The sequence below is a fragment of the Canis lupus genome, chromosome 9, assembly GCF_048164855.1.
Source record: "Canis lupus baileyi chromosome 9, mCanLup2.hap1, whole genome shotgun sequence".
NCBI classification, from domain to species: domain Eukaryota; kingdom Metazoa; phylum Chordata; class Mammalia; order Carnivora; family Canidae; genus Canis; species Canis lupus.
The window spans coordinates 76,169,052-76,181,329 of NC_132846.1; the positions used below are offsets into that span (position 1 = coordinate 76,169,052).

The 12,278-nt window shown below is 40.5% G+C and overlaps 2 gene segments (V, D, J or C); both read left to right on the forward strand.

Moving 5' to 3' along the window:
* Positions 1–12,278, forward strand: part of LOC140639540 (immunoglobulin heavy variable 3-74-like) — a 274,944-nt gene that overhangs the window by 152,925 nt on the left and 109,741 nt on the right.
* Positions 2,867–3,669, forward strand: LOC140640596 (immunoglobulin heavy variable 3-48-like). The segment is given in 2 exon segments: positions 2,867–3,020; positions 3,124–3,669. Coding segments are annotated over 2 exon segments (558 nt in total).

Consider the following 12,278-nt stretch of genomic DNA (forward strand, 5'->3'; position numbering starts at 1 on the left):
TTCAGGGAGCACTTAGGTCATGAGGCTTAGTCCCATTGAGGAATCAGGTCCCTTATACACCAGGACTGGGAAAGCTCCCTGACCCTTGCCCCGTATGAGGTGACAGGGAATGGAAGCCTAGGACATGGGCATTCTCCAGGCATCATATCTTCCTGCAGCTGGACCTCAGATCCCCAGACTCAAGAACTGTGGGAATGAGTGTCTGTTGTTTAATCCACTCTGTCCATGTAAGTTGTTTCAGCAGGGGGCACAGGAACATTAGTGACACATTAGTGACACATGAACCCAAACACCAATGCTTTGGTGTTTCCAGGAGTGATGAATGTGATGACCCTGAGGGATTTGAGTGCCATCATCTCCTTATGGAGTTGTGTCATACTGACTACTGTGACTCGTGTGCCTCAGCTACATTTAGCATTTGATTTTTTACTTCATATGCAATCCCTTTTGTAAAAGGTCCCTGAACCATCCAGGTAACAGGACCTGGTGACGACAATATCTAACAGCTCTGCCATCCTATCCCATAGTTTACACATTAATGCAGCTGAGAGTGCAGTTGTGTCAGGAAGTTAAGTCCACCCATCATAACTCAGCCAGTGTGGCAGCCCCAAATGAACTTAACATGAGGAGTGGCCCAGCTTTGTCCAAAATCAGCATGATTTGTGCATTTATCTCCTTTTCCCAAACTTGCACATCCAGGACTTTAATCATGAGAGGATGAAGGAGAGGGTGGAGCACAGAGGTTCCATAACACTTTGGAGGCCCAGGACCTAGGTGGATGTTTGATGAATGTGTAAGCAGACTTTGGGGCAGAAGGTTGTTCTACCTGCAACACAACCCTCTCTCCTGACTGTGTCCAGGACCCTGGCTAGCCCTTTGAAGACATTCTCCACATGGGAGCAAGAGGAGCCAAGGCTTATTGAATGAGATCCCATTCATCCCTTATTTAATGAAGTCCCAAAGGTCACTGCAGACCCTGTTCCCAGGAAATCCCCAGGAGCTAGGACTCACCTTCCCCTTTCCCAGTTTCATAAAAAGTCAAGTCACAAGTGCACGGCCTCAGCTGGGAAATAGATGGTGCCCAGCCCTCATGTATTTGCCTTTTGGTCCTCCTCACCTAGGACTTACCAATTTTCTTCATTTCTTACATTTTCTTAAATCATTTCTGTGGATTCATGACGACATGGACTCAACCTTCTGAACTGAGGTCCCTGCTGTCCTGAGAGCCAGGTACCATGGAAACTAGAGCAACATTTACAATCATAATAACACCTATGGTCAAGCCAAAAGGATCATTTACTCACCTGGGGCACATATGGTTCTTGGGAGGAACAGTCTCAACTTAGGTGGAAAGGGTAGGGTTATTGTCCCCTTCTCACACAACAGGAGACACGGAGCCCCAACTACGCAGGCACTTCCATGGTTACTAGCTCCAAGATGAGCTCCCACCACCTTCCAGTCCCTAATTCCACATGGGAAGTATGAGGATAAGGGGGCATCTGGACATGTGCTTATGTGCTCCATCTAACCATCCTGGTTCTTCACCTTGATTTCTCCATCCTCTGATTATGAACAGTTGACTCTATATCAACAACTACATGAATTTATATTTAAATTTCAATTCATGTATTGTACTCATTTTATTAGAATATCCCTTAGTCAAAATCATTATCTGCCTGTCTTACATACGTGATAATATCACTCTCAGATCACATCTGCACTTGCCTGTCTGCAAGGTTTAGAATTTCTCCCAGAAGGAGCAGAAACTATCTTCCCCCAAGTGAGTCCAAGCCCCAAATGTCTCTTCTTTCTTGGATCATGAGGTTTCCCCAGGATCTCTGAGTGTTTCTACACCATCCTGGTGGCATGATCTGGTGTTGACAGTATCTCTCAGCTCTTCCATCTTATCCAGAGTTTACACGTGAACTCCCTGGTAGAGCAACTGTTTCAGGAAGTGAAATCCAGTCATGGAAAGTGAGTCCCCTGACCGCAAGAAATAAAACTCTGGTGGGAACAACCCCTTCTCTGTATCAGGAGGGAAAAAATGATCCTCAGAATCAGAGTAGGGAATGTAGGACCCAGAAGGCTCTGCAAACAACCCTTGTCGTTCTTCACTCATTAAGTGATCCAAACACAAATCCTGGTCTTCAATATCTATAAATGCAATGTTGTATTGTCTAGGAGACAGAAGGGCTGCCTCAGCAATCATTGTCTGGGTGTCGTATTTTACATAGCTCATGCACGTGGAAAATGAAATGAATCTCTCCTTACATATGTCTTATATCTACTGATTTATTAGATGATAAAAAGAAACCAGAAAAACAGAAGAGAAATATTTCTAATGCAACAGGTTGAAGACATACTGAGGGAAATTAGGCAATTAAAAAATTAATCAGGAGAAGGAAGAAAAATTGTTTCCATATGACATGATCTGCTAAAATGGCAATGTCTACAAATTCCACAAACTCTAGGAATTAATTAATGATGTCAGGGAATGTTCAGGATATAAAATAAACAAATAAAGCTATGATTCCAAAGACTAAGAAAAATTATCTATATAAAATCCTATATAAAATTCATAAAATATGACTTTTGCTAACATCAAAAAATATTTAGGATTAAATTTCAATAGAAGATAAGATACCATATTAAAAATGATGTATTTTGACGAAAGGCTTTTTTTTAAAGAAAAGAGAAATGAAAAGATTACTATGCTCCCAGATGAGAACATCATATTTCCACAGTGACATCTGCAAAAAGTGATCTGCAAAGGTAATGCAATCCTTGCTATTAACTTGTTAAAATCGAGTTGTGGTCAGAAGCTCAATATATACTCATAAGACATGCAAATAGGACCCTCCCTCCGCTGATTAAACCAGCCCAGCCCTGACCCTATAGCTGGGAGAGGAGCCCCAACCCCAGGATCCTCAGGTGACCTCATTGAGGGATCAGGACTGAACACAAACAACTCACCATGGAGTCTGTGCTCTGCTGGGTTTTCCTTGTCGCTATTTTAAAAGGTAATTCATGAAGAACAAGAGACCTTGAATATGAGAGTGGAGGTGAGTGACAGAAACAGAGGACGTGGGACAGCATCCTGACCAGGATGTCTTGTATCTGCAGGTGTCCAGAGTGAGGTGCAGCTGGTGGAGTCTGGGGGAGACCTGGTGAAGCCTGTGGGATCCCTGAGACTCTCCTGTGTGGCCTCTGGATTCACCTTCAGTAGCTATGACATGAACTGGGTCCGCCAGGCTCCAGGGAAGGGGCTGCAGTGGGTCGCATACATTAGCAGTGGTGGAAGTAGCACATACTATGCAGATGCTGTGAAGGGCCGGTTCACCATCTCCAGAGACAACGCCAAGAACACGCTGTATCTTCAGATGAACAGCCTGAGAGCCGAGGACACGGCCATGTATTACTGTGCGGGTGACACAGTGAGGGAACATCAGTGTGAGCCCAGACACAAAACCTCCCTGGAGAAGTGGATCAGGACCACCAGGGGGTACACACTTCTCACCACTTCCCCCTTGAAGGCCCAGGAACAGGTGATGAAAGTTCTGGGCAGGTTTCCTGTCATGGTCTGGGGCTTCCTCCTCATGGAGCAGGTTCCCTACGGTGTCTCTCTAGACCCATGATTCAGTGTCTCCTTATAAACTTTCTAATTTTTAACGTTTGTTTTTATACACAGTATTGTTTACATGTGCTAAAGACAAATCTCCTTACACTTCTCTCTACTGTCCTTACACATCATTTAATGACTCATATCTCAGTGCACCTCAACTTGTCTTTTAGGAGTTCCACCTTTATACACTGTTCATTAGAGAACTTCCCTGCTCAGCGTGCAAGGTTGGTAGAAGCAGCATGAACCAAATGATGGACAGGAAACTATAGACGGATCAGGAGTAGAAAGCAAGAATGGGAACTTTTGGAGGTATCACTATAATGAACCAACCTACCAGCTTTCATGCTAGTGATAATGTGGAAAAGCAGTGGTAACTCCCCAAGGGTGTTGCTAGGATGTGGAATCCAGAGGTCATGCACATATGCACGCACACAAATGCACACACACATGCACACACACAGACACACACACACATGAGACTATAAATCATTATCATATTTACCGAGTCTGTTTAGAGCAGGGAAGGCCTCATAGCAAGTCATAAATGCTTGGATGGAATAAGGAAAGACACTGACTCAGGGTGTGTGTTGTGGGTCAGTGGTGGGGATGGGGTTCTGCTCCAGGAGGAGATTGTGTGGAGTCAGTGTCCCCCCTGCATCAAAGGTGGGACAACCTATGGGTTCTGGTGTTATGACCCATATTTATGGTGCAGGAGAATAGGGAGGAATGGATGTCCAGGATCTAGCAGGTACATTCAAAATATGGTGTAAGAAATCATTCCACTAAACAAGTATGAAAACCGGTAGAACAATAGAGAGAATTGTTTGTTCTAAGTATGAAAAAGTCCGAATTAGAGGGAAGTTAGATGAATGTTTCTTCCAAGCCTCACACAGTATAAAGTGATTATAGAAACAGTTCAAGGATAACCCAGAGTCTCAGGTCGAAATTGTCCTCTCCCCAAGGTCACTAGCAGGTTCTGAAGGTCACATGTGTGCTATGTGCATACAGATACCAGAAGCTTCTACTGGATCCATGAGGCTCCTCAGGGTGAGGAGCTGGATTGGAGGACCTTCCACTTGCAGGGAATAACTCATGGATCCTTCGGGTGCTGACGTCAGCTCACTGTGTGTGACCTCTACCATCCCCATGTTTGAACCTAATGCCCATGTGATGGGAGGTGGAGTTGGGGCCTTAGGGGAGCACTTAGGTCAAGAAGTACAGCCTTATGATGGGATCAGTGGGAGTTCTCTGTGCTTCTTGGATTTTTACATCTGTGTCCTTCCTGAGATTAGGGAACTTTCCAGTTATTAAACAAATAAATTTTTCCTGCCTTTTCATCTAATGGGACTCCTATCATACGAATATTATTATGACATCATGATTAACTAAGTTCCCTATGTCTGTCATTGTTGTCTTTACCTTTATTTCCTCTTCTTTTCAGTCATTATTTTCAATAATTTTATCTTGTCTAAATTGACTCACTCCTGTGATTTATCCAACCGCATTTTTATAGCCTTCACTGGGAATTAAATATTGGTTATAGATTCTTAATGTGGCCTGATGCGATTTTGCTTCATTCATCTAGAATAATGGCAATATCTATTGTCTTCTCTCCATTTTTTCAAGCCCACCTAGTATTCTTTAAATCACTGTTTCAATTCCACTTTAGAGATGCTTGGATGGCTCAGTGGTTGGGCATCTGACTTTGACTCAGGGTGTCATCCAGTAGTGGGATTGAGGCTGCTTCAGGGTTTCTACATGGAGGATGCTTCTCCTTCTGCCTGTGTCTCTGTGTCTCTATCTCTTAATCTTTCATGAATAAATAAATAAAATATTGACAAAATAAATAAATTCCACAATAGAGCATTTATTTATTTCTCTAATGAATAAATTCCTGAACATAGAGATGGGAATGCTGTATGTTTTTCTGTGGTAAATTTGTCTATCATTTCATTTTTCCCTGTTTTTATTTCTGGCAAATTGAGTTTTTTGGAGAGATAGCAGAGGAATCACAATTAGCGACGTGCACAATATAGTGAAGAAAAGTTTGAAGAGACAAAAGAAGAAAGTTTGAAGAGACAAAAAGAAGGCCAGCTATCATAAGGTTTTAGGAGGAAATAAGGACATGTTATTTAAAAAAAGAATAAGGACAAGTGTTTCAAATTGTGCTTGTTTCTCATTGTCTGATAGCAGTGCTTAATGAGCAATTGCTGAGACACGGAGGAATTTCCATCTTTCTGTTTTTTGTATTTTTTTTATTGGAGTTTAATTTGCCAACATATAGCATAACACCCATGCTCTATCCCACCAAGTGTCCCCCTCAGTGCCCAACACTCAGATACCCATCCCCTCGCCCACCTCCCCTTCCACTACCCCTTGTTCATTTCCTTGAGTTAGCAGTCTGTCATGTACTGTCTCCCTCTCTGATTTTTCCCATGCATTTTCATTTCTTTCTCCTACAATCTCTTTCATTATTTTTTATGTTCAATTTCTGAATGAAACCATAGGATGTTTGTCCTTCTCCGATTGACTTATTTCTGTCAGCATAATATCCTCCAGTTCCATCCACATCAAAGCAAATGGTGGGTATTTCTCATTTCTAATGGCCCAGGAATATTCCATTGTATAGATAAACCACATCTTCTTTATCCATTCATCTGTTGATGGACACTGAGGCTCCTTCCACAGTCTGGTTATTGTGGACATTGCTGCTATGAACATCAGGGTGCAGGTGTCCTGGCGTTTCACTGCATCTGTATCTTTGGGGTAAATCCCCAGCAGTGCAATTGCTGGTTCATAGGGAAGATCTACTTTTAACTCTTTGAAACTTCCACACAGTTTTCCAGAGTGGCTACACTATTTCACATTCCCGCCAACAGTGCAGCGGGGGGTCCCCTTTCTCCACAACCTCTCTGACAATTGGTGTTTCCTGTCTTGTTATTTTTCCCCATTCTCACTGGTGTGAGGTGATATCTCATTGTGGTTTTGATTTTTATTTCCCTGATGGCAAGTGATGCTGAGCATTTCCTCATGTGCTCATTGGCCGTAACTACGTCTTCTTCTGTGAGATTTCTGTTCATGTCTTTTGCCCATTTCATGACTGTTCATGTCCATTCTTTGCTTTTAAGTTTAGTAAGTTCTTGATGGATCTTGGATGCTAGCCCTTGATTGGAGAGGTCATTTGCAAATATCTTCTCCCATTCTGTAGGTTGTCTTTCAGTTTTGTTGACTGTTTCTTTTGCTGTGAAGAAGATTGTCATCTTGAAGAAGTCACAATAATTCATTTTAGCTTTTGTTTCTCTTGACTTCATGGATATATCTTGCAAGAATTTGCTGACTCCAAGTTTGAAAAGGGTGTTGCCTGTGTTCTCCTCTAGGATTATGATGGAATCTTGTCTCACATTTAGATATTTCATCCATTTTGAGTTTATCTTTGTGCATGATGTAAGAGAATGGTCTAGTTTCATTCTTCTGCATGTGGCTGTCCATTCTTCCCAGCACCATTTATTAAAGAGACTGTCTTTTTTCCAGTATATAGTCTTTCCAGCTTTATCGAATATTAGTTGACCATGGAGTTAAGGGTTCACTTCTGGATTCTCTATTTTGTTCCATTGATCTCTGTGTCTGTTTTTGTGCCAGTACCACACTGTCTTGATGACCACAGCTTTGTGGTAAAACCTGAAATCTGGCATTGTGATGCCCCCAGCTATGGTTTTAATTTTTAGTATTTCCCTTGCTATTCGGGGTCTTTTCTGATTCCACACAAATCTTAAGATGATTTGTTTCCACTCTCTAAAGAAAGTCCATGGTATTTTGATAAGAATTGCATTAAATGTGTAAAATTGCTGGGTAACATTGACATTTTCATGATATTAATTCTTCCAATCAATGAGTAAGTTATATATTTCCATCTCTTTGTGTCTTCCTCAATTTCTTTCAGAAGTCTTCTGTACTTCTTAGGTTATAGATCCTTTACCTCTTTGTTTAGGTTTATTCCTAGGTATCCTATGCTTTTGGTTACAATTGTAAATGGGTTTGACTCCTTAATTTCTCTTTCTTCAGTCTCATGTTAGTGTATAGAAATGCCACTGATTTATGGGCATTGATTATGTATCCTGCAACACTGCCAAATTGCTGTATGAGTTCTAGCAATATTTGGATGGAGTCTTTAGGGTTTTCTACATACAGTATCATGTCATCTATTATGAGGGAGATTTTGACGTATTCTTTGCCAATATGAATGCCTTTTTTTCTTTTTGTTGACTAATTGCTGAGGCAAGGAATTCAAGTACTATGTTGAATAGCCGTGGTGTCAGAGGACATCCCTGACTTGTTCCCAATCTTAGGAGAAAAGCTCCCAGTGTTTCTCCATTAAGAATTATATTTGCTGTGGGCCTTTCATAGATGGCTTTTAAGATGCTGAGGAATGTTCCCTTTATCCTTATAGTCTGAATATTTTTGACTAGGAATGGATGCTGTATTTTGTCAAATGCTTTCGTGCACCTTTTTAGAGGATCACAGGGTTCTTGTTTTTTTCTCTTGTTGATATGATGTGTCCCATTGATTGCTTTACAAGTGTTGAACCAGCCTTGCATCCGAGGGAAAAATCCCACTTGGTCACGGTGAATAATCTTCTTAATGTGCTGTTGGATCCTATTGGCTAGTACATTGGTGACAATTTTTGCATCTGTGTTTATCAGAGATATTGGTATACAATTCTCCTTTTTGGTAGGGTCTTTGTCTGGTTTTGGAATTAAGGTGATGCTTGCCCCATAGAACGAGTTTGGAAGTTTTCCATCTCTTTCTGTCATTTCGAAAAGCTTTAATAGAATAGTTATGTTTTCTTCTTTAAATGTTTGTTAGACTTCCCTGAGAAGCCATCTGGCACTGGACTTTTATGTTTTGGGAGATTTGTGATGACTGCTTCATTTTCTTCCTGGTTATTGGACCATTCAGGTATTCTATTTCTTCCTGTTCCAGTTTTGGTAGATTTTTTTTTCCAGAAATGCGTCCATTTCTTCTAGATTCCCTAATTTATTTGTTTATATCTGCTCATAATGTTTTTAAGACCGTTTTTATTTCCTTGATATTGGTGGTTATCTCTCCTTTTCACTGACGATTTTATTAATTTGAGTCTTATCTCTCTTCTTTGTAATAAGGCTGGCTAACAGTTTATTTATCTTAAAAATTCTTTCAAAGAACTAACTCCTGGTTTTCCTGATCTGTTTCACAGTACTTCTGGTCTCTATTTCATTGAATCTCACACCTAATTCATAGGCTTTCAGGATTATTTGATAATTATCTAGGTAAGTTGATAGGGACAGGTGACTTGTGGACCTTAATCTTCTGCCATCTTGCCCCACCTTCCAATGACAGATATTCTAAGCACAACATCTCCAAAGAAACAAGAGCTTTTAATTATACACTGGACCAGATGGATATCAGAGACATGTACAGAATTTTACATCTGAACACAACTGAATACACTTTCTTCTCAAGTGCACATGGAACTTTCTCCAGAATGGATCACATGCTTGGTCACATATCAAGCCTTAACCTATAATGAAGTTTGGGATTGTCCCCTATATATTTTTAGACCATAATGCTTTGAAACTAAAACTAAATCACAAGAAGAAATTTACAAGAAGTCAGTGTGGCCAAGTTCAAAAAGGATGTTGCCTGTATTCTCCTCAAGGATTTTGATGGAATCTTGTCTTTTGCAAGATACATCCACGAAGGCAAAAGAAACAAAAGCAAAAATGAACTATTGGGACTTCATCAAGATAATAGGCTTTTGCACAGCAAAGGTTACAGTCAACAAAACTAAAAGACAACCTACAGAATGGGAGAATATATTTGCAAATGACATATCTGATAAAGGGCTAGTTTCCAAGATCTATAAAGAAATTCTTAAACTCAATAGCAAACAATCCAATCATGAAATGGGCAAAAGACATGAACAGAAATCTCACAGAGGAAGACATAGACATGGCCAACACGCACATGAGGAAATGCTATCACTTGCCATCAGGGAAATACAAATCAAAAGTACAATGAGATACCACCTCACACCAGTGAGAATGGGGAAAATTAACAAGACAGGAAACACCAATTGTCAGAGTGGATGTGGAGAAAGGGGAACCCTTGTGCACTGTTGCTGGGAATGTGAACTGGTACAGCCACCCTGGAAAACTGTGTGGAGGTTCCTCAAAGAGTTAAAAATAGACCTGCCCTACAACCCAGCAATTGCGCTGCTGAGGATTTACCCCAAAGATACAGATGCAGTGAAATGCCGGGACACCTGCACCCCCAATGTTTCTAGCAGCAATGTCCACCATAGCCAGACTGTGGAAGGAGCCTTAGTGTCCATCGACAGATGCATGGATAAAGAAGATGTGGTTTATGTATACAATGAAATATTACTCAGCCCTTAGAAATGACAAATACCCACCATTTACTTTGACATGGATGCAACTGGACAGTATTATGCTGAGTGAAATAAGTCAATAGGAGAAGCACAAACATTATATGTTCTCATTCAGCTGGGGAATATAAAAAAATAGTGAAAGGGAATAAAGTGGAAGGGAGAAAAAATGAGTGGGAAATATCCGAAAGGGAGACAGAATATGAAAGACTCCTAACTCTGGGAAATGAAGTAGAGGTGGTGGAAGGGGATGTGGGCAGATGGAGGGGGTGACTGGGTAACAGGCTCTGAGGTGGGCACTTGACGGGATGAGCACTGGGTGTTATTTTATATGTTGGCAAATTGAACATCAGTAAAAATTAAATTTATATAATAAAAATTTTAAAAATTTTAAAAATTTAAAAAATCAAGAAGAAATTTGGAAGAGGAGACAAATATTCTCAACAAGGTACTAGCCAATAAGTTCCATGAGCATATTAAGATGATTATTCACCAGGACCATCTGCGAGTTTTCCCAGGATGCAAGTCTGGTTCAACACACATAAAGCAATCAATGTGATAGATCCTATCAACAAGAGAAAAAACAAGGACTATACCATCCTCCCAGTAGATGCGGGGAAAGAATTAGACAAATACAGCATCCTTTCCTTATCAAGGCTCTTTAGAGTGTAGGGATAGAGGAAACATTATTCATTATCTTAAAAGCCATCTACAAAAAGCCCACAGCAAATTTCATTCTCAATGGGGAAACACTAGGAGCCTGTCCCCTAAGATCAAGAACATGACAGGGATGGCTGCTCTCAACACTTCTTTCCACTAGTACTAGAATTCCTAGCCTCAGATATCAGACAAAAAAATAAATAAATGGCATTCAAATTAACAACAAATTTTGGAGAGGATGTGGAGAAAGGGAAACACTCTTGCAGTGTTGATGGGAATGTGAAATGTTGCAGCCACTCTGGAAAACTGTGTGGAGGTTCCTCAAAGAGTTAAAAATAGATCTGCCATATGACCCAGCAATTGCACAGCTGGGGATTTACCCCAAAGATACAGATGCAGTGAATCACTGGGACACCTACCACCCTGATGTTTATAGCAGCAATGTCCACAATAGCCAAACTGTGAAAGGAGACTCGGTGTCCATTAAAAGATATACCGATAATGATGATGTATTCTCAATATACAATGGAATATTACTCATCCATCAGGACTGAAGAATACCCACGATTTGCTTTGACATGGATGGAATGGGAGGGTATTATGCTGAGTGAAGTAAGTCAATTGGAGAAGGATAAACATTATATGGTCTTATTTATTTGGGGAATATAAAAATAGTGAAAGGGAATAAAGGGGAAATGAGTGAAAATATCAGTGCGGGTGACAAAGTATGAGAGACACCAATCTCTGGGAAATGAACAAGGTTTAGTGGAAGTGGAGGTGGGGAGGGTGTTGAGGTGACTGGATGACAGGCACTGAGGGGGGCACTTGACATGATGAGCACTGGGTGTTATGCTATATGCTGGCATATCGAACTCCAATAAAAAATATATAAACAAAAAAAGAGAACTGCATAAAAGAAATGAAAAAATTCTAATTTGAAACAAAATAGTTTGCTTGCTAAGACGGTGTCTTAATAGATTCAATGAGTAAAAACCTCACGTAAAAAATGGAAGAAATAACTTGTGAGCTCAGAAAAAAATCAGTATATAAAATCAGCAACAAAATAAAATAAGATATCTTTCTACAAACTAACATCAAATTACCTATACAAAATTAACAAAATAATCCTCTTTACACTAGTATCAAAATACATATTTAGGATTAGAATTTACAAAGGATGGAGCTTTCTGAGATAAAATACTCTATGGAACATGAGCTAAATTGATGAATGTCTTATGAAACTACACCCAGAAATGCAGATATAACTGCTAACACATTAGAACTTCATATAGTCATAGTGCCATCTACACAAATTGCTAGAGAATTGTGGTGCAACAATTGTGTTGACTTCTAGACTCGAATGTAAGTCTGGAGCTGGTTATATAGTCATAAGACATGCAAATAGGACCCTCCTTCCACTGATTAAACCAGCACAGCCCTGATTCTGCACCTGGGAGAGGAGCCCCAGCCTCAGGATCCCCAGGTGACCCCCTTCAGGGATCAGGAGAGAACAGAGACAACTCGCCATGGAATCTGTGCTCAGCTGGGTTTTCCTTGTCACTATTTTAAGAG